Source organism: Loxodonta africana, chromosome 1 (assembly GCF_030014295.1).
Source record: "Loxodonta africana isolate mLoxAfr1 chromosome 1, mLoxAfr1.hap2, whole genome shotgun sequence".
Classification (NCBI taxonomy): Eukaryota; Metazoa; Chordata; class Mammalia; order Proboscidea; family Elephantidae; genus Loxodonta; species Loxodonta africana.
Window position 1 is genome coordinate 20,285,670 of NC_087342.1, and position 23,205 is coordinate 20,308,874.

The 23,205-nt window shown below is 46.4% G+C and overlaps 1 protein-coding gene across 1 annotated transcript in view; it reads left to right on the plus strand.

The window, feature by feature from the left end:
* TMEM44 (transmembrane protein 44) overlaps positions 1-22,257 on the plus strand; it is a 44,468-nt gene extending 22,211 nt beyond the window's left edge. Inside the window, 4 exon segments of the mRNA XM_010592868.3 lie at positions 4,226-4,384; positions 17,785-17,817; positions 21,855-21,930; positions 21,933-22,257. Of these exon segments, the coding sequence (XP_010591170.3) occupies positions 4,226-4,384; positions 17,785-17,817; positions 21,855-21,930; positions 21,933-21,964 (300 nt within the window). The 3' untranslated portion in view covers positions 21,965-22,257.
* Positions 22,258-23,205: the final 948 nt, after the last annotated feature.

Genomic DNA, 23,205 nt, shown 5'->3' on the forward strand with positions numbered 1-23,205 from the left:
TGGGAAGCCCTCAGGAAAGTACAGGAAACCCCGGCAGCATCTAGCCAAAGCTTTGCACCATACGTTTTCAAACCATGAGCCTTCTTAAAAATAACAGGGCAGAGGTTGCATTCACTTTACCCTTCCAGCACCTAAATCCTGAGTGGATTCCTGCTGGGGAACAGATTCCACGGAAGAAGAGAGCGTCTGTTCCTCCATTCTTATCCCCTGAAGCCAGCCAGCACAGCTTTCAGCAAATACCTTGCACTTGGCCTCTTCCTTCTGTGTCCACCAGAGGGCAAGAGGAGTCTCTGAGACGGCTCCCACGAGGAGCCTGAGCCCCGTGGCACAGCCTTGGCAGGAGGCCACCCCACACAGCTTCCATGGCACCATTCCCAGCACAGTCTTTTTATTGAGGGCAAACTACTTTCCAGGCTCTGGGTAAATAACCACTAACAAACCCACTGCTGTTGAGTCAATTCTGACTCACAGTGACCCTGTAGGACAGAGGAGAACTGCACCATAGGGTTTCCAAGGCTGTAATCTTTATGGAAGCAGACTGCCACATCTTTCTCCAGCAGAGCGACTGGGGGATCCAAACCAGCTGTCCTTTCAGTTAACAGCTGATCGCTTAACTACTGCACCACCAAAAAACCCGCTGCCGTCAAGTCGATTCCAACTCATAGCGACCCTGTAGGGCAGGATGAACTGCCCCATAGAGTTTCCAAGGAGCGCCTGGCGGATTCAAACTTCTGACCTCTTGCTTAGCAGCCATAGCACTTAACCACTACACCACCAGGGTTTCCAACCAGGGCTCCTTAAATGCTTTACATAGATTAATTTAATCCTCACACCCAACCCCTGAGGTATTATCCTCATTTTACAGATAAGGGAGCTGAGGCAAAGAGAGGTTAAACACCTTGCTTAAGGTCACACAGTTTGTGAGTAGTAGCTTATGCCCTTGACCACTATGATATACTGCCTGTCGCTTGGCCTAATGGCCAACACCAAGTAAGCACTTGATAAATGGTTGCTATTTTTTTATTGGGGCAGCAGTGGTTCAGTGGTAGAATTCTCACCTTCCATGCAGGAGACCCTGGGTTCAATTCCTGGCCAGTGCACTTCTTGCATAGCCACCACCCGTCTCTCCCTGGAGGTTTATGTGTTGCCGTGATGCTGAACAGGTTTCAGCGAAGCTTCCAGACTAAGACAGACTAGGAAGAAAGGCCTGGCGATCTACTTCTGAAAATCAGCCAATGAAAACAATTACAGGAACAGCACTGGTTCGAGCAGCTTTTTATTCTGCTGTGCGTGGGGCAGCCGTGTGGTGAAGTCAGTTTCCTGTGGGTGAGGTGCATTTGATATATAACCTGTTTTGACAGGGGCAACGATCACTCACTTGTTTTCCCAGCAGCCATTCCTGGGCACTGGTCCTCAGGAGAGAGAATCCAAGAGACGCTAGAACCACCAGCCCTTCAGGCTGAGCCTCACCAGGGTGCCTGGGGTCGTGGGGATCAATCGTCTCTACCTCGGCTTGGGGTTTTTGAAAACTTCTTTTCTCTAGTGATTCAGGTGTGGTCAGTCCTGTCTTAGGCTGGGTTCTCTAGAGAAGCAAAACTAGTGAAGCATATATAGAGAGCGATTTATCTCAAGAAAATGGTTCACACGGTCGTAGAGGCTGACAAGTCCCAAGTCCGTGGGTCAGGCGCCAGGCTGTAGGCTTCTTCTGACTCACGCAGCTGCAGGGGCTGAAGAACCCAAGATCAGCAAGTCAGATGGCAGGCTGCTGGCTCAAGTTCCAAGCCCCAGAGATCGGATGATGGCGAGCCAGATGCAGGCTCCAGAGCAAGCAAGCGGACTTTTAGAATGTCCATATATATGTTGGATGCAGGCCACACCCCTGAGGAAACTCCCCTTACAACTGATTGGCTGAACACATCATGGAAAATGACTACATCATTACACAACTGCCAAGCCACTGAGAATCATTGCCCAGCCGAGCTGACACACAGCCTTAACCATCACTGGCCCTGAAGAATTTGTGTCATTGTCTTAGTCATCTAGCGCTGCTATAACAGAAATACCGCAAGTGGATGGCTTTAACAAAGAGAAAATTTATTCCCTCACAGTCTAGGAGCCTAGAAGTCTGAATTCAGGGGGCCAGCGCCAGGGGATGCCTTTCTCTCTCTATCGGCTCTGGGGAAAATATCCTTGTTATCAGTCTTCCTCTGGTTGAGGAGCTTCTCAGCACCGGGAGCCCAGGTCCAAAGGATACGGTGTGCTCCCAGTGCGTCTTGACTGGTGGTGTGAGATCCCCTGTCTCTCTGCTTGATTCTCTCTTTTATATCTCAAAAGAGATTGGTTTAAGACACAACCTAATCATGTAGCTTAAGTCCTGCCTCATTAACATAACTGCCTCTAATCCTGCCACATTGACATCTTAGAGGTAGGATTTATAACACATAGGAAAATCACATCAGATAACAAAATGGTGAGCAATCACACAATACTGGGAATCATGGCCTAGCCAAGTTGACAGGTTTTTGGGGGGACACAATTCAATCCATAACAGTCATTTCTCTCTCTTGTTGCCTGAGAAGCCTCTGTGCGTCTTCCCCCCAATGCAGCCCTTTCACTCCTCGCTCCTACCATGTCCAGGGGCTGCCCGGGCGATCTGTTTTGGCATCCTTCTCAGGTGACCTGCCAGTATTTCCTTCACTGCTTTCTCTGCCTGTCCAGCTGATCCTCACAGGAGACTGCACTTAACCCACCGAGGCTGGAGCCCTCTTCACGTGGGGTCCAGTCCTAGTGGCCATTCTTCTTACGCATCCAGGCATTTACATCTGAGCCTCATGACGCCCCTTCAAAGGACACAAGGCAGGGATTATCACCCCCTTTTATAGACAGGGAAACTGAGACTCAGAGGGTAAGTCTTTCCGAGGCCACGTGGTTAACTGGTAGAAGATGTAGGTCCAGAAAGCAGGTTGTTTGTTCTGTCACGTGTCTGGGACCGACCCGTATCCTGCCTGGCTCTGTATCTGGCCAACCCTGGCTTCTCTAGATCTCTGATGAAGCCCCGCCCTACCCTACACCCCATCAGCCTGTTGTCTGAGATAGACAGATAGAAAATTTCACAGGTTCCTTCCTCCCCTAAACCCTCCCCACTCACTTTTGTACTCAGCAGCATGCGATGTTAAAGCCTGCATGGGGGCATTTTTGGGAGCAGCCACCCAGATTGCAAGTGTACGTGCTCTCTGGCCCAGCAGTTCCCCTTCCATGAGTTCACCCTTTAAATACCCTCAAATTTGGGGTGTAAATGTGAGTTTCTGCAGACAGTGTTGACTGTAAAACCAAGAGATTGAAAACAGCCTAAATGTCCATCAGTAGGGGACAGGTTAGATGAACTGTGAACACCTGTACTAAGCTACAAAAAGAAATTCTTCTGACATAGAACTCACCCTAAAGCACGTTGTTATGTGGGAAAAAGCAAGGTACAGAAGGGAGCGTGGAGAGGGCTAGCGTTTGTGCAACTAGGGGAAAGAAGGCGCCCTGGTTGTGCAGTGGTTAAGTGCTCCACAGCTAACTAAAAGGTCAGTGGTTTGAAGCCACCAGCCACCCCATGGGAGAAGGATGTGGCAGTCTGCTTCTACAGAGATTACAGCCTTGGAAAAGCTGTGGGGGTAATTCTACTCTAATCCTATAGGGTTGCTGTGAGTTGGAAACAACTCGGTGACAATGGGTTTGGTTTTAGTTTTCCGTACATATATATATAGAGAGAGAGAGAGAGTCCATGCGTGGTGCAAACAGCTAAGGCTCTGGACTGCTAACTGAAAGGTTAGAGATTCGAGTCCACCCAGAGCTACCTCAGAATAAAGCCTGGTGACCTGTTTCCAAAAACTCAACTATTGAGAATCTTATGGGGCGCAGTTCTACTCTGACACACATGGGGTTGCCATGAGTCAGTCGATTCATTGGCAACTGGTTGTTGTTTTGTGTATATGTGTGTGTTGTGTATCTGTTAGATTAGCTGTATATGTATAGACTGTCCAGAAGGATGCACAAGAAACCAATATACTGGCTACCTCTGGAGGGAGGAGAGCTGGATGACTGAGGGGCGCGAGTGGAGGTAGACCTTGCACAGTGCAGCCTTTTCTACCTTATGAATACTGAGTTGGAAATGGTCGACAATTCAAAACTAAAGAGGTGAACTAGTTGTCCCTTTCTGGCCTCTCCACATGCCTCGCAGGCCAGCTGCAGTGCCACCAGGCTGCCCAACAACCGACAGATAAACACTGGAGACATCTCCCTGCAGGAGCCCCCCTCGTACCCCCCTGTCCAGGTCATCTGGGCCCGCGTGTCTTCCAGCAGCTCCTCTGAGGTCTCCTCCATCAACTCTGACCTCGAGGTATGTGGTTGCTGCTTGCTGGGCCGGTGCATGATGTCCTCGCTCGCCAACCCTTGCTGGTGCCCCTCTGCGCTCGCACTGCTTTTCTATGCTAACCTGAGCCCTGTTGTCACTGAGACCCATCCAGAAAGGCTGCACTTGCTAAATAATGAAGAACCATCTGCAGAGCACTGACTGTGTGCCAGGTGCAGCCCCTGAACCGTGTCAGTACTGAGAGAAGGCTTCCACGGTCAAATCCATCTGGGAAACACTGCATTGTGGAGTCTGGTCTTAAAGTGTCACATGTCCATTCAAGCCCTGCAGAAATAAATGAGTGAACAATACGCTGTTTAAGAATCTCCATGTTTCCCACACCCGTTTGACCATGGAAGCTTCTCCCCCATAGTAGTTCTCTTGGGCTGCTACAAAGTACTGTAAACTAGGTGGCTTAAAACCACAGAAATTTATTACCTCACGGCTCTGGAGGCTTGATGTCCAAAATCAAGGTGCTGGCAGGGTTTGTTCCTACTGGAGCTCTGAGGGGAGGATCTGTTCCATGTCTTGCTCCTAGCTCCTGGTGTTGCTTGCAAGCCTTGGCATTCCTTGGCTTGTGGCGACATCCCTCCAGTCTGACCCTGTCGTCACATAGCATTCTCCCACGTGTCTCTGTGTCTCTTCTTTTAGGGACACCAGTCGTGTTGGATTAACCGCCCCCCCCCCCAAAAAACAAACCCATTGCTGTTGAGTTGATTATGGGCCATAGCGACCCTACAGGACAGAGTAGAACTGCCTCATAGGGTTTCCAAGGAGCAGCTGGTAGATTCGAACTGCTGACCTTTTGGTTAGCAGCCGTATCAGTTAACCACTGTGCCACCAGGGTGCCTATATTAGATTAGGGCCTCCCTAATAATCTTAACTTGATTACATCTGCAAAGATCCTGTTTCCAAGGAAGGTCACATTCATAGGTACTGGGGGTTAGGACTTCAGCATGTCTTTCTCGAGGACACAATTCAACCCACACATCTCCACACACCTTGAGAAATGTTAACTCTAGTCTGTTGGGCCAGTGGGTCCATACATTGGTGGACCCTGTGGTGGCACCAGGCCTGCCACTATCATAACTTCACTTCATTTTGTATTTTGGGGTCAGTGGACGGAATGCATTTCACGTTTGGATACCACAAGCGGGTATAGCGCTGGCGTCTGAGTTGTCCCGTCACTCTCAGGCCCACAGCTCTGGGTCCCAACCCTGTCCTGTGAGGTTGTTTCCATCTGTCTGTGGAAAGATGAGAACGGCAGAGACAATGCAGTGGACATCTGTCTGTTCAGCACAAGGTCGCAGCTATCTTTTGGGAGAGGGAAGGACTGTCCTTCATTTGGGGTTTGTGTCCTTCCTACTTTTTTGGTGTTAGAATGCCCTTTTGGTGTTAGAATGCCCTTTTGTGAAATGATGACACTAGTAAGTGGTGGTTAGCATTGAGTATGGCAAAATCAACAATTAGCCATCCTGAGTAAGTTCCCCAAATTTGTTGAACTTCTACTGGACTCTGAAATCCGAAAAACCAAGAACCATCGATCTGTGGGATAAGGTCCAGATTCCTTAGTGTGATATTCCAGACCCTTCGCCGCCTGCCCGAGCCTCCGGCACTTCCCCTGCCCTCAGCTGGACACCACCTCCCACCCCCGGCCTATTATTATTACACCTTCCCAGGCCTCTGAGCCTTTCCTCCAGGGGTTCCCTCTGGTCAGGCTCTGTGTGAGCTCTTAGGAATAGTTCCTGGGTCACTTTCATCTTTCTTTACCCCTAGATCCTGGAGCACAGGTGGTCACTGAGCTGAGTTTTGAGTTAGGAGTTGTTTGCCCGACTGAGAACTATTTGGGGTTCGTGTATTCTGTGTCAGTCCTGTGTTTAACAAAGAGAACTTTATTCTCGCACAGTCCAGTAGGCTAGAAGTTTGAATTCAGGGCGCTGGCTCCAGGGGAAGACTTTCTCTCTCTGTCGGCCCTGGAGGAAGGTCCTTGTCATCAGTCTTCCATTGGTCTGGGAGCATCTCAGCTCAGGAACCTTAGGTCCAAAGGACACACTCTGCTCTCGGCACTGCTTTTTTGGTGGTATGAGGTCCCGTGTCTCTCTGCTTGCTTCTCTCTTTTGTATCTCAAAAGAGATTGGCTTAAGACACTATCTAATCTTAGAGACCTCATCAATGTAACTGCTGCTAATCCATCTTATTTAATCATAGTGATAGGATTTACAACCCACAGGGAAATCCCATAAAATGGCAAACAATCACACAATACTGGGACTCACAGCCCAGCTAAGTTGACAGATATTTTGGGAGAACACAATTCAATCCATGACACTCTACAAGAGAGATTGTTTAGTACACGAGCAGGAGATGCCGAGGCCTTCTAGTAATCTGTATTTTCTGTTCTTAAAAGTAGTACATGCTGTTTCTAGAACATCTGGGAAAGAGAAAATGTAAAGGAGAAAATTTAAATTAACCCACAAGACTACCAACTAATGTCTGCCTCCAGATGGTGGGATTGTGGGTGCTTGACATAGTCCAGCTTTTCAAAGTAGCATGAAAGACACTGGTTTGTTTGTGGCTGAGTGAGAGTGAGAGGGGTCTTTGAGGAGGTTAGTGTAACACTGGATTTGACCTGGCTGTGTGGTGCTCTCATTCAACAACCATTTTCTCAGGGTGGAAATTTGAGAGAAAAGCGTGTGAAGACAAATGGACTGGTGTGAACCCGCCTCAGAGCGTGGTTTGCTGCTGGTTGCCTTCGAGTTGGCCCCGACTCATGACAACCCTGTGCACAACGGAACAAGTGCTGCGAGGCCCTGCACCATCCCCACAGTCAGTTGCAGATGGGACCGTTGTGACCCACAGGGTTTTCATTGGCTGATCTTCAGAAGTAGATCACCAGGCCTTTCTTCCTCGTCCATCTTAGTCTGGAAGCTTCATAGCAACATACCAGCCTCACTGAGGGCGGGGAGTAGCTTTGCATGAGGCACATTGGGCGGGAGTGAAACCCAGGCCTGCCTAGTGGAAGGCGAGAATTCGACCACTGAACCACTGAAGTCCCCCCCAGATTGTTAGTTCCTTGGTAAATTGATCACAGTGGGGAGCCTGATCCTCCCCCTGACTCTTCAGACGTACTCCTAAGAGACTGAAGCATGCAGACAGAGGCCCGTGAGCCTTAGTCACTTCCTCTGGCTATCAAATGGTCTTGCTCTTCTAGAGTTGCATGATTCAAACATTTCATGGCATTGAGCTCAGACAACCTGGTGCATCTAGCCTCACTCTTGGGCTGTACCTGTGCTGCATATCTCCCCAGGATGCCACTGAGGTGGGCTCCTGTTCCCTCAGCCACCTCCCCCACTGTCTGTGTCTCTTGCTGGCCAACTCAGCTTCCATTTGACACGTTGGTGGATATCAGAATGCTTTCAGCTACCCACTGTGGAGGCCTGGGAGCACTCGGTGTCTTCAGTCTAAGGTGATGTGTTTATCGGAAGAGGTGCTGTGGTCTTCTGTGATCGTGTAACTTAACTCCCAGAGAGTGATTCCCTGTCCACGTTGTTGGGAGATTCCTTACCCAACTGTTTCGTATACCTACTTTCTGCGTTAGGGAGCCCTGGTGGCACAGTGGGTAAGAGCTATGGCTGCTAACCAAAAGGTTTGCAGTTCAAATCCACCAGCCGCTCCTTGGAAACCCTATGGGGCAGCTCTACTCTGTCCTATAGTGTCACTATGAGTCAGAATCGACTCGACAGCAATGAGTTTAGTTTGTTTATTTTTCTGCACCAGGGGAGGGAGGTGGAGAAATGAGCAGCGGCTCAACCATGCATCGTATCCCCAGCACTCTGCTTCACAGTGTCCTCAGGTCCGTTAACCAACACAGCAGTAGTCATTGCTAGCAGCACCGTGTGCAGGTCATGCGTCCGGCTGCCAGAAGGCATGGAGTGTACAGGCACTGCGTGGTTTAGTCCTCTTAACAGCTCAGGGGTGGGTGCTGTTGTCATTCTTGTTTTTCAGAAGAGGGGCTCAGTGAGCTTAGGGAACTTGTCCAAGAAAACATAAGAGTAATGATGATGTAGCAGAGCTGGGATTTGAACCCAGCTGCCTGGTTCCGAAGCCTCCTGGCTGGTAGCCGCTATAGCCCACTACCGAGGCAGAGGCTTATACACAGGGAGGTATGCAGGACTGGGGTTATTACCCATTATCCCCATTTCACAGATGAGAAAACTGACTCTCTGCCCTGTGCTCTGCCTCTCTGTCCTCAGAGAGTGCCCTGTCTACTAGAAGAGATGAAACAGCGGAATTTACAAACGATTCCAATGACACAGAACAAGAGCAGGGGCGAGGACAGAGACAGCTAAGGTTGCGGAAGCTTGGCCTGGGCTTAGAGGGAGTGGGGCTTTCAGGAGCAGCCGCCCCACTTTCCCAGGGCAGCCAGCGCGCTGTTGTATGGGAGCAGGGTTGACTTTCCCCCGGCCTTGGAACCTGCTAAAGGTACCCTGTTCGCCCTTGTTTTTACCTGTTCGGAGGCAGGGTTATATATGGCCAGGAGAGACTTGGAAAACTGGCAGAGAACCAAAGACCGGCTTTGTGAAAAGCCTGAAGATCGCTGTTCCCCTCCCTGTTTAAAGTTTCTACTTTTTAGCCCCTGGGATTCAAGAAAAATTTTGTCCTGCTTTATGACAAAAGACTTTAGTCATTTTTTTCCCATCTCCTTCTGTGCTTCCCAGCAATGCCGTAGTCCTGGTATAAGCAGCTTTATAGGCGTTCTGCAGGGAGGCTGCATGTTGGAGAGTGACCGTGACTAGAGCTGGTGCATGCGTGTGTGCGTGAGTGTGTGTGCGTGTGCATGCATGTGTGTGTGCGCATGTGTGCACCTGATAACCTGATACCCGATAACCAAGACTGCTTGTCCCCTGTCGAAACCCTGCTCCCAGCACCAGCCGACCAGGGCAGATCCCCTTGGACTTTCACCATTCTTAAAGCAAAATCATTCTTTTAAGGGAAAAAAAAAAAAAGTGTGGGAGTCTTTATCTGACCATAGAAGTGCTAATTTTAGTGGGAGAAAATATACATATGAAGAAAGAGGCCAGAATGAGGTTTCTGCCCCCTACAGATTATTTTCTTCCTGAGGAACTGGAGTCATCTGCCATGAGACCGTGAAAGACAGTACAACACAGTCTACCCCCAAAATGTCGGGGACAGTCAGCTGGCCCCACTGGGAGTGAGGAAGGAGACCTCAGTGGGCCCCCAAAGCGGGAGGGGCTGTGCAGGAGAACAAGCCCAGACCTGGAAGGCAGGGGCACACAGGGCTGGGATCTCCTGACCTGCCAGCTGGCCTGGGCCTGCACGGGGCTTATCTGGCTTTAGCCTTTCCCTCTGTAAAATGGGAACCATGAGCCCTGCTTATATCGCAGAGGGACTGTGAGGATCAAATGAATGCTCTGCTAGGCTACCAAACTCAGTACAAAGTTGTATAGCAGAAAACGGGCTGCGAGTGGGGGCCTGAGCCCCAATACCTGGCTCTGGCCCTTAGGGCCGTGTTACTGGGTGGCACCCAGTCATTCCTCTGGATGTGCTCTGAAGGTGGAGATACCGAGCCCCAAGGACAGCGAGGCCCAGCAAGGTAGGAGCATGAAGGAGCTCTGATGCAGTAGTGTAGTGGTCACAAACATGCTGATAGCTCTGGACTGGGCCGTCTCTGAGGTTCCATTTAGCAACACAACCCTGAGTGTAAAAGTGTGTTGTTGGAGGAGCGGGGTGGAGGTTGATTACACTCAGTTAGTTCTTAGAAAGGCTTCCATCAAGAACATGGAAGAGTAAGCCACCAGCAAAACATGTTGGTTGCCTTGATAGTGTGACAGCAAGGCCCTGTGGACTGTCTGCCCAGATCCCATGCTCTGAAAGCCTCTTCTAGCTTCCTCAGTCCCTGGAAAGTTTCCAATCCTACTGTCCAATGTCCCAGGAGGAGCCTTAGTATTTCCTCCTGGACCAGGGCAGGAGCTCTTGGCTCAGTTCCCTGCCTCCATCGCTCCTTTCTTTTCTATCCTGCAGACAAGACAGCATAGGATCTTCCCAACACTCAGATCCAGTCCAGTTACCTCATGGCTCTAAGGCCCTTTGTGCTGCTTACAAAATCCAAACTCCTCAGCCTGACCCCCAGGACACTCACCATCTGGTCCTGGGCCAACTTTTTAGTCTCTTCTCTGCAAATCCAGCCAGCAATCTCTTTTCTGAATTCCTCTGCTTAGCTCTGTCTTTACTTGCCTTTCAAGGCCCTGGCCAAGTTCTGCCTCCTCCAGGAAGCCTCCCCTGATCTCCTGAGTAGGGTTGCCAAATTTAGCAGCTAAAAAATACAGAACACCCAGTGAAATTAGAATGAACAATGAATAATTTTTTTTTTTTAATCTAGGTTCATCTGAAATTCAGATTTCATTGGGTGTCCTGTATTTTATCTGGCAACGCTATTCCTGAAGCACACTTGATCATGCCCACTTTTAGGCAGACAAAGCCCTTCTCCAGACCAGTTTTTCAGAGCAGCATTTGACAGCAGAATTTCTTCCCAAAACTCAGGAACGGAGCCATGGTTTTCAAGGTCTTTCCCACTGGTGGCCCTGGGATTTGGCCTGAATGCAGTATTTGTATCTCCTTGTGACTGGGTGTGGACCTGCCCATTCCCACCCCAGCTGCCAATCACTTTAATCCATGATGGACTCTCCTCATGGCCTTTCCCTTCCAACCTTGGGGTGCTCCTGAAGTGTAGCCGCGTGGCCTCTTTATAAAGGAAACTGATCCACTGTGGGTCAGGACTTTTCTTTCTCACTGATCCAGTTCACAATTGGCCTGGTCAGACCTGGATGGAGATAGGTTTGAGTGGCTAACTCACCCACAGCAACCAGTAATGAGGGAGCCACACAAAAAACCAAACCCATTGCCATCAAGTCCATTCCAACTCATAGTGTCCCTATAGGGCAGAGCAGAACTGCCTTATAGAGTTTCCAAGGAGTGGATGGTAGATTCAAACTGCCAACCTTTTGGTTAGCAGCCAAACTCTTAACCACTGCGCCACCAGGGCTCCAAGGAGGGAACACTGAGCTGCAAAAGCAGGTCTCTGACATGTAGTACTTCGCAGTCTATGAAGCATATTCCCATCTCACAGCTCTTCTTCCCCCTCCTCCTACAATAGCCCAGGGAGAAGAAGCCGTGAGGGAGTACTGGCCAGTTAGAGATGAAAAGGGGGGCCCTGGTGGTGCACTGGCTAAGCGCTTGGCTGCCTACCAAAACATCGGTGGTTTGAACCTACCACCTGCTCCTTGGGATAAAGATGTGCAGTCTACTTCCATAAAGATTACAGCCTTGGAAACTCTTTGGGGCAGTTCTGCTCTGTCCTAGAGGGTCGCTATGAGTTGGAATTGACGTGATGGCAGTGGGTTTTAGAGATGAAGAAATAAAGCTGGGTGAGGCGAAACAGTGCTTGATCCCAGAGTAAGTGCTATAAAATTGGTTAATTAACTATAAGTGTTTTGTAAAGGACAAGGCTTTTAAAGCATATGGCGTAATATTTTAAAGTCTATGAGGTACCAAGTCAAAAGGAAATCTATTTTTAAAAATCTAGTAGCCAACTGAAGCTGGTGTGTATTGACCAGTCTTAAGACTTTATCATCAGTCCTGAGTCCGACAGTCTCCCCTCCCAAGCTGAGGGAAAGTAACTTCTCCCCCAAGTGTTAGTGGAAGAGGCTCCCGTATGGTCCAAAGTGTAAGCTAGAAAGTGACCCTATTTCCTTAGTGACTAAGACATACCCCAAACACTTCAGGAACAACAGAAAAGCTACCACACGTCGCGTATACAGCACTTCCGGCTGCTTTTTGGTTTCAGAAGCATGAAAAAATACGCTTTTATAAATGATGCAGATTCAAATAGTACATTGTGTGGCTCTCAGAGGAGCCCTGGTGGCACAGTGCTTAAGAGCTCGGCTCCTAACCAGAACGTTGGCAGTTCGAATCCACCAGGTGCTTCTTGGAAACTCTACAGGGCAGTTCTACCCTGTCCTATAGGGTCACTATGTGTCAGAAATCGACTCGATGGCAAGGGGTTTGGTTTTGGATTATGGTCCCTACCAGAGATGACAGAATGATCCTGAAGACCATTTAAATATATGACAAAGTTTCATAGTACGTTAAGAGAGAAAAACCATTTACATAATTTGATTTTGTATCTTTGATAATATAGATTATATATATATATTGATTATAAATATGAGGGCTTCGGACCACTTTGTTTTGGTTAGAACCCCTGCTGAGAACGTGCACGTCTAACCAGTTCCCAGCTGATGCTGAGGCTGCTGGTTAGGGACCAGTTCTGAGAGCCACCAGTGGAGCAGTGGGTCTCAAAATTTATTATACACAAGAATCGCCTGGGGATCGTGTTAAAATGTAGATTCTGACCCAGTGTATCTGGGGTGGAAATGCAAACTCTCAGCAGGGATTTGAACCGGAATGAACTGCTAAGCCTGACGTGTGTGTGTGTGTGTGTGTGTGTGTGTGTATATGTGTATACGAAACCAAAAACCAAACCGATTCCCGTCGAGTCGATTCCGACTCATAGCGACCCTATCGGACAGAGTAGAGCTGTCGCATAGAGTTTTCAAGGAGCACCTGGCAGATTTGAACTGCTGACCTCTTGGTTAGCAGCCATAGCACTTAAGCACTACACCACCAGGGTTTCCATATATATATATATAAGCTATATCAAAAAAAAAAAAGCTATATACTATTCAGTGAATGTTCATATATTTATAAACTAAAAAAAGAAAGAAAGAAGAACAGTTGCTGTTGATTCCAAGTCACGGAACCCCATCTGTGCAGAGCAGAACTGCACACCTTAGGGTTTTCAAGGCTGTGACCTTTCCAAAGCAGATTTCCAGAACTTTCTTCCAAGGTGCCTCTGGGTGGGTTCAAACCCCAAACCTTTCGGTTAGTGGTCGAATGTTTAACCGTTTGCACCACACAGGGATTCCTCATATGTTTACAGACGCTGCCTTACTGAGGATAGAATTATTGGCTATCTTTATTTTATTTGAAACTTTTACTATGATGAACACATTTTCCTCTCCTAATGGGGAAAAGACTATAAATGTTATTTATTTTTAGTTTTGGGGGGCTGAGGTGAGGGACACCTCAGTTACAAAGATTGGAGTTAATTTTACTCCTTAGGCACGTTGTAATCATTGGTTTAAAAACAAAAAACTGTTGCCAACCAGTTGATTCCGACTCACAGCAACCCTATAGGACAGAGTAGAACTGCCCCATAGGGTTTCCGAGGAGCAGCTGGTGGATTCAAACTGCTGACCTTTTGGTTAGGAGGCTTAGCACTTAACCACTACACCGCCAGGGTTTCCGTTGGTTTAAAAGTAATTTTAAAAAGAAATCCTGACCACTACCTCCACTAGAGGGCACTCTCCTCAAATTTTTAACCACTTGTGAAGCTGAAGTTTCCTGGTTTCGTTTCAATCCAGTTGTGGGACTCTGTTGCTGTTGTTAGGTGCCTTTGAGTTGGTTCACACTCATAATGACAACAGAATGAAACACTGCCTGGTGCTGCGCCATCCTCAACCATTGCTATGCTTGAGCCCATTGTTGCAGCCACTGTGTCAATCCATCTCATCGAGGGTCTTTCTCTTTTTCGCTGACCCTCTATCTTACCAAGCATGATGTCATTCTCCAGGGACCAGTGCTTCCTGATAACATGTCCAAAGTACGTCAGACAAAGTCTTGCCATCCTCGCTTCTAAGGAGTGTACTTCTTCCAAGACAGATTTGTTCATCCTTCTGGCAGGCCATGGTGTTTTCAATATTCTTCACTAACCCCATAATTCAAGTGCATCAATTCTTCTTGCTTCCTTTCTCATTGTCTAGCTTTTGCATGCGTATGTTGTTGTTAGGGAGGGACCATCAAGTCGGTCCTGACTCATAGCGACCCTGTGTACAACAAACGAAGCACTGCCCAGTCCTGCGCCATCCTCACAATCGTTGTTCTGCTTCAGCTGACTGTTGCAGCCACTGTGTTAATCCATCTTGTTGAGTGACTTCCTCTTTTTCATTGACCCTCTACTTTACCAAGCATGATGTCCTTCTCCAGGGACTCATCCCTCCTGATAACAAGTCCAAAGTATGTGAGATATAGTCTCGCCATCCTTGCTTCTAAGGAGCATTCTGCCTGTACTTCTTCCAAGACAGATTTGTTCATTCTTGTGGCAGTCCGTGTTATGTTCAATATTCTTCGCCAACACCACAATTCAAAAGCGTCAGTTCTTCTTCAGTCTTCCTTTTTCATTGTCCAGCTTTCATATGCATATGAGGCGACTGAAAACACCATGGCTTGGGTCAGGCGCACCTTAGTCTTCAAGGTGACATCTTTGCTTTTTAACACTTTAAAGAGGTCTTTTGTAGCAGATTTGCCCAATGCAATGCATCTTTTCATTTCTTGACTGCCGCTTCCATGGGTGTTGATTGTGGATCCAAGTAAAATGAAATCCTTGACAACTTCAATCTTTCTCCATTTATCCTGATGTTGCTTATTGGTCCAGTTGTGAGGATTTTTGTTTTCCCTATGTTGAGGGATAATTAATATTGAAGGCTCTGGTCTCAGATCTTCATCAGTAAGTGCTTCAAGTCCTCTTTACTTTAAGTAAGGTTGTGTCATCTGCATATTGCAGGTTGTTTAATGAGTTCCTCCAATTTTGATGCTGTGGTCTTCTTCATGTAGTCCAGTTTCTTGGATTATTTGCTCAGCGTACAGATTGAATAAGTATGGTGAAAGGATACAGCTCTGGCGCACAACTTTCGTGATTTTAAACCATGAAGTATCCCCTTATTCTGTTCAAACGACTGCCTCTAGGTCTATGTAAATTTACACATGAGCACAATTAAGTGTTCTGGAATTCCCATTCTTCAAAATGTTATCCATACTCTGTTATGATCCACAGAGTTGAATGCCTTTGCATAGTCAATAAAACACAGGTAAACATCTTTCTGGTATTCTGTGTTTTCAGCCAGGATCCATCTAACGTTAGCAATGATATCCTTCCTTCCACATCCCCTTCTGAATCCAGCTTGAATTTCAGGCAGTTCCCTGTCGATGTAGTGCTACCATCATTTTTGAATGATCTTCAGCAAAATTTCTTTTTTAATTTATGAGTCAGAATCGCCTCGACGGCACTGGGTTGGGTTTTCAGCAAAATTTTACTTGCGTGTGATATTGATATTGTTCAATATTTTCCACGTTCTGATGGATTGCTTTTCTTTGAAATGGGCATGAATACGGACCTCTTTCAGACAGTTTACCACCAGGTAGCTGTCGTCCAAATTTCTTGGCACAGACAAGTGAGCACCTCAAGTGCTGCATCCATTTGTTGAAACATCTCAATTGGTATTCCATCAATTCCTGCAACCTTGTTTTTCGCCAAATGCCTTTAACACAGCTTGGACTTCTTCCTTCGGTACCATTGGCTCTTCATCATATGCTGCCTTCTGAAATGGTTGAATGTTGACCAATTCTTTTTGGTACAATGACTCTGTGTATTCCTTCCATCTTCTTTTGATGCTTCTTGTGTCATTCAATATTTTGCCTATAAAATCCTTCGAAATTGCAACTCGAGGCTTGAATTTTTTCTTCAGTTCTTCCTGCTTGAGTAATGCCAAGCATGTTCTTCTCTTTTGGTTTTCTAACTCCAGGTCTTTGCACATGTCATTATAATACTTTGTCTTCTCCCGCCACCCTTTGAAATCTTCTGTTCAGCTCTTTGACTTCATCATTTCTTTCTTTTGCTTTACCTACTCGACATTCAACAGCAAGTTTCAGAGTCTCTTCTGACATCCATTTTGGTCTTTTCTTTCTTTCCTGTCTCTTTAATGACATTTTAATTTCTTCATATACGATGTCCTTGGTCATTAGTGTTCAATGGGTCAAATCTATTCTCGAGACTATCTCCAAATTCAGGTGGGATATATGCAAGGTCATATTTTGGCTTTCATGGACTTGTTTTAATTTTCTTCGGCTTCAACTTGAACTTGCATATGAGCAATTGACGGTCTGTTTTTTTTCACAGTCAGCCTCTGGCCTCATTCCGACTGATGACATTGAGCTTCTCCACCATCTATTGCCACAGATGTAGTCTATGTGATTCCTGTGTATTCCATCTGGTGAGGTCCATGTGTATAGTTGTCCTTTGTGTTGTTGAAAAAAGGTATTTCCAATGAATAGGTCATTGGTCTTGCAAAGTTCTACCATGCGATCATTGGCATCGCTTCCATTCACCGAGGCCGTATTTTCCAACTAGTGATCCTTCTTCTTCGTTTCCCACTTTCACATTCCAATAACCTGTAATTATCAGTGCATCTTGATTTCATGTTCCATCGATTTTAAACTGCAGAGGTTGGTAAAAAAAAAAAAAATCTTCAATCTGTTCATCTTTGGCATTAGTGGTTGGTACATAAATTTGAATAATAGTTGTATTAACCAGTCTACCTTGTGGGCATATGGCTATTATCCTATCACTGACAGTGCTGTACTTCAGAATAGATCTTAAATCTTGGCTGGTAGCATATTGGCAAGGTGAGAATTTTTTTGCATCTCTCGTCCTTAGTTTTATGGATTTGAGTTTAGTCATGTCAGCCATTTGGTTATTAAATGGGAGATGTATTATTATTACTTCTTGCCTTGGTTATCTAGTGCTGTTTAACAGAAATACCACAAATGAGTGGCTTTAGCAAAAAGAAATTTATTTTCTCATAGTTAGGAGGCTAGAAGTCTAAATTCAGAGTGCTAGCTCTAGGGGAATTCTTTCTCTGTCAGCTCTGGAGGAAGGTCCTTGTCTTTTTGAGCTTTTGCTCCTGGGATCTCCCTGTGGCTTGGTGTCTCTCTTCCCCCATATCTGCTTATTTTGCTTGCTTGTTTTAATCTCTTTTATATCTCAAAAGAGACTGACTTATGACACACTCTACCCTAATCCCGCCTCATTAACATGACCAAGACAACCCATTCCCAAGAGGATTATAACCGCAGGCATAGAGGGTAGGATTTACAACACATATTTTTGGGAGACATAATTCAATCCATAACACTCCTAATAATAAAAAATAATAGTTATTTTAAAATGCGTATAGATTGTAATTTTCCCAAGGACCTGCAGCCCGTCATAATTATCATAATTGCCTTTTCATCATCTAACTGCTACCTGCCTGCCTACCTGCCTGCCTGCTGAGGTCAGCCATTCCAGAGCCACACAATAACATCTCAGGGCCTGTCTCCTGGCTAACTGGCTGGCACTGAGCTCTGCTGTGCTCCCCGATGGTGATAAAAATCTGTCCAACGATTTTTCCATCTCTGTTTTTATTCTGCAGCAGAAGTATTGGGAGGCCCTAAACTCAGAGCAGGTATGGACCATCATGATGTCTCTCTGTTCCAAGAGAGACTTCCTGTGGCTTGATTCCCGTTCCTTTTTTCCTTTGTTTGTTTGTTTGGAATCTTTTATTGTGACTTGTTCAAGACCTTGAGAAGCAATAGAGATCTTTGGAGATGACTGGGCTGTTTTACCTTTTGAAATACTGGTTTCATATTGCATGCTTTTTTTTTTTTAATTTATTTTTTGTTATTGTTGTTGAGAATATACACAACAGGACATACACCAATTCAACAGCTTCCACCTGTACAATTCAGTGACATTGATTACATTCTTTGGGTTGTGCGACCATTCTCGCCTTCCTTCTCTGAGCTGTAGATGTACGTAAACTCACTGCCCCCAAGTTTCCTATCCAGTCTTTCAAATTGCTGTTGTCAGTTTGATCCCATATAGATAGATTTTCAAAGACCATCATGCTCAAGGCAGACATTCTTTACTAATTAAGCTAAACTATTTTTTTTGTTTCAAGAAGATTTCAGGGCATATATTTGGTTTAAGGTTTAAAAATTAACTCAGGGCAGTAGTTTTGGGGATTCATCCAGCCTCCATGGCTCCAGAAAGTCTAGATTCCATGAGAATTTGAATTCTGTTCCTCATTTTTCCCCCTTTTGATCAGGATTCTTCTATGGAATATTTGATTAAAATGTTCAGTAATGGTAGCCAGGCACCACCCAGTTCTTCTGGTCACATGGCAAAGAAGGCAGGAAATCAGCCACACATTCCATTTCCTCCTGGTTTTTCTGTTAATCACATTGATTAAGGGTAGCGCTGCACAGCCAATTAGTGTAATTGCTGTCATTAAGTTGTACATCTGTAAAAAGTTGAATTGGCGAAAGTCATGTGACAGATATTTTTACAAAAATGCCAAAAAAAAAAAAAAAAGAGCAGCTGTTGAGACTGCTTATATACAACCAAACACCTCATGAGATTTGGTTCCTTGGTTTGGAGGTTCAGGGTCAAGGTTTCATGGGACATCTCAGTTAACTGACCTAATATTTAGTGCTTCTGTTCTACCTCCTTAGTTTATTGTGTAGTGCCTGGGCTCTTAAAAGCTTGCAAACAGCCATCTAAGGCACAACAGCTGGCCTCTGTTTGCCTGGAGTAACAGAGGAAGGAGGAGAGTCAGTTCCTCTTTTTATTAGAACCCCTGAGTGGTGGCATAGTGGTTAAGAGCTACAGCTGCTAACCAAAAGGTTGGTAGTTTGAATTCACTAGGCACTCCTTGGAAACTCTATGGGGCAGTTCTACTCTGTCCTGTAGGGTCTCTATTAGTTGGAATTGACTTGAAGGCAATAGGTTTGTTTTTGGGGATGGCTTGACCCATGCTAATTATTTTAGATAAAAAGAATGTAAAAACAAGAGGGAAGCCTGAGGGTCAGTGGACTTTTCAGAGCTCTCTCAAGTTAGAATTCTTTCTGCTTTGGGGGTGTTCAGATAAGCCCAGTCATCAAGTCGGGATTCAGAGAAGATGCATAACCCAAAGAAGAGACATGGTTTAGAACAAAAGTTATGAACAGGCTGAATAACTGCAGGGCCAGTAATGGTAGCAGTGCTGGGAGGGGCTGCAGTAGTTGCTGAAATCAGCATTCCCACACATTGTTGTTCTGTGGCCCTGGGCAGCTGGCTGCTGTCTCCCTGCTGCCCTTGCCTCCAAGTGACAGATGAGCGCATTTTATGACAACCTATGGCTGTCATCTCCCAGGATTGTTTCTGATAAAAGAGTAGATCGTCTTTTCTCCAGTTGTCTTTATGTCTGGACGCCAGCAATGCTTTTAATAACTTCACATGAAGTTTTAAAACACATTATTCTGGGGATTCGGAACAAAGAGATTTAAAATGTTTTGTGAAGCGTAAACCACTTCAAATAGCTTGCTTGATTAGGGTGGCAGGTGTTTCTGTTTGCAAGCAGCTGAATTGGGTAGGACTAGAAGGATCACTCTTAGGCAGCCACGTGGGGAGCTAGAGCAGTGGTTCTCAAACATCAGGATATCGAGGAATCACACTGATCATTAGGATGGCATGCTTCGTTCTGTTACACACAAGGTCGCCATGAGTCAGAGCCAACTCCATGGCAACAACCAGCAACAACAGGAGTCGTCCTAGGAGCCTGTTAAAATGCCAAACCTTAGGTTCCCACCCACAGATAGGGGCTAGGGGGGGCTCCTGGCATCGGCCTTTCTAGGGAGCAGCCTGGGTGCTTCTAGTGTGGTTGGTCCAGGGCACCGTCCTAGAATTGTGATCTAGAATGCCACCTTCAGCTTCGAAACAGCATTCCTCAAAACGCACACTGTCTGTCCTCAGAGAACAAAACAGGCCCCTAGTTTTGCCACTGGGCAAGTTGAGTCACGTAGGCTGAGGGGCCAGACCAGCCTTCTTACTTGGAATCTTTGATAATGTCAGGAAGGAATTTGGTGAGAGGTGTCCAGCAAGATCAGCCACGACAAGCAGATGAGAAGTTAGCCCCAGAACTGGCTGGCACAGCCCGGAACAGGTACAGGGGGCCGCTGAGCTGCTGGACCAAATCAGCTCATTTCCTGGCCTGCAGGCTCACTGGGGATGAGGCAGCCTTTTAAACAGATGCATTTTTTATTCACCAAGTAGTAGAACTCAGTTATCAGTAAATTGCTATCAATTTAGTAGCAGAACTCAGTTATCAGTAAATTGAGTTTGTTTTGGGTTCAGAATTTGTGTTTTATAACTGACATGGTGTGGGTGTTACTGGTCGGTGGCCCAGGGAGCCCTGAAGACCTTATCTGGGACCTCTAATGACTGGACTGTTTCATTCAGCTTAAGTTTGAGCAGCTGGTGAAGCGGATCTTGGAGTACATGTCCACGCCCAGGTCTGTTTTCTTGCCCAGACAGATCCTTCTGTTGTGGCCCAGGTTGACATATCTTACACAGCTTTTGCTCATTGTTTCCTGGATCTTTCGATATTGTCAGATGTGACCTTGTAACTCAGAATCATCAGTCATAGAAACTCAGAAATGGAAGCAACTTACTACCTAGTTGCTGATCCAGTGCCACAACTTACACATGGGGAAACTGAGGCCCAAGGGATTGAAAGGTTGCAGTGTAAGCTAGTGGCAGAAGGAGACTTGAGCCCAATCCTCACTTGCCTCCATGGCTGGAATTCCAAAGGAAACACGAAGGATCCCCTTGACCGCAGGTAAAGTTCTCTCTCACCGGCCGTATTGGAACAATAGGAAGATTCTGCAAACAGCTTCATCAGTGCTCATGTGCCCACATTTTTTAACTTTCTACTCTTATCCCTACAAATTTTGATTTTTCACACTCATCTGAGTCACAGCAATGAAATATTCACTGGCACTGACCACAACTCTGAATTAGGTTTTCAGTGTTCATTTTTGACATGTCTGCCCAACAGGGATGGATTAGCCAATAAGCAAGATATACATGGGATTACTTGTGCTTACTTACTGATCTATAATAGTGCACAATTACATCTGGTTTTCAGCACGTCAGTAGACAAGGAAGACACCCAGAGAAAGGCCTGAGCTGTCTGTGCTCAGCTGCAGAGGCATGGCATAGGTAGTACAAAGAAGCAGGGTGAGAACTCAGCAGGATAAAGCAATCAAGGGAGGCTTCCTAGAGGAAGAGGCACTTGTCTGAGCCATAAAGAACAGTTGAGTTTGCCTAATCTTTTCCAGGAGTGAGTTAGGCAGAGAGGAGGGACTTCTCAGGATAAAAGGAACATGACTCAGTCCCACTAGAGAAGGACTTGGTGGAGGCAGGGAACAGTGGGAAAACAGGGTAGGAAGGAAAGTGGGGCTGGTCTGCTCCATGTGGCTCTTCATTAATTCTTTGAATTTAAAGTTACAGTTGCCTCCTTATGTCCTAGAAACATAGGCCTAGTTAACCTGTCTTTACCTGTTTGTCCATGTCTGTACCTGGGCCAAAAGAGCCAGGATTGAAGCTGTTGTTTGGGGGTGGGGATTGTAAGACATGGGAAAGGTCCATTCTATGAAGGTACTGTTTGTCTTTTCTTCACAGTGGGACCCTGAAGATGTTAACCTTGAAAGGAACAAAGACAACATGGAGATGCCCAGATCCCAGGTCCATAGGGGCTCCATGAGCCAGTGGACTTGACCTCTGATGATTAACACCTTCTGGAGCCAGCCCATCAGCACAGAGCTCAAGGTCAGGCATTTGTCAGGAACGGAGCAGGGAGCAACCTGCAGTGGCACTGTAGCAGGAATTTAAGCTGCTGGAAGGGCTTCTCAGGAGAGTAAGGAACGAAGAGCTCTCACTGAGCTTGGCTGGTCTGCATCATGGCTCAAAGCAGAGCCAAGACTCTGGGTCCTGTGGACAGACCTGGATATACTAAATTTGTTCTGAAGATTCTGAAGTTCACAGACCACTCTTGCATTGTAAAGATAAATCTTCATCTCAAGGACACTGGACCCTCTTTTCCTTTTTTCTCTGTAGACTGAAGCATATCCTGAATACCTGCTTGTGCCAGGCATGAGTTCATCTAGCAAATCTAGTGTGTATCTCAGCAAAGCCCCATTCCACAAAACCTGGCTAATTGAAGAGATGAGAGGGGTAGGTCCTTGTGCTGGGGCCTGGGCATGTACCCAGCAACCCTCTACTGGAAGTTGTAGTTAGGACTGCTTTGATCAACCAAGGGTTTCTGAGGTCACTGGTGTTGCAAGGGTAAGCAGGCCAATTGCTCTAGGTACCAGGACTTTCTCCAATCTGCCTGGGGTGTGTGCTGGGATAGGGTTTGCAGGTGAAGGGTACTGTATGCTTCAGAAGGTAACTGAAAGCATGCAGAGGGTAAGAGATATGGTGGGAGGTTAAGTTCAAGCACAGCATCCCCATTTTAGGATTGTTATTTTGATAGTGTGACCATGGGTGAGGGGAAGGGTGGAGGGAATGGGGCTAAGGTGAGAAGAAACACTGGAGTGATTAAATCTTTATTGAATGAATTAAAGTATCTCACTGTGGAGCACAGTAATAAGTCTAAATCCCAGCAAAGTCATAGAAGTCAGCCACAAGGAGAATTGGGAAAAAGAAACACAGTTCTGGTTCTAGCTGGCCCACATCAGCCTGTGTGACTCAGCTGTAGCTGCCTACTTTCTCCTAAGGGGAGCGCAAGTCCCAGTAGCATGAAGAAGGGACTGCCAACTGCTTTGGTCCCTGGTTGTCCTGTAAAAGGAAGTATCCTAAGTCAACTTGGTTCTGTGATCTTAATCATCGAAGCTGTACTTCGAGGGAAGAGGAAGATTTGGCTGGGCCAGAGGAAGGAGAAGGGCATTCTAATAGATAAAATGGCTTAGAGGGTTGGAGGCAGAGAAGGGTGGAATCTAGCCAGGGAAGGAAGAATCTGATGTGGCTGGAG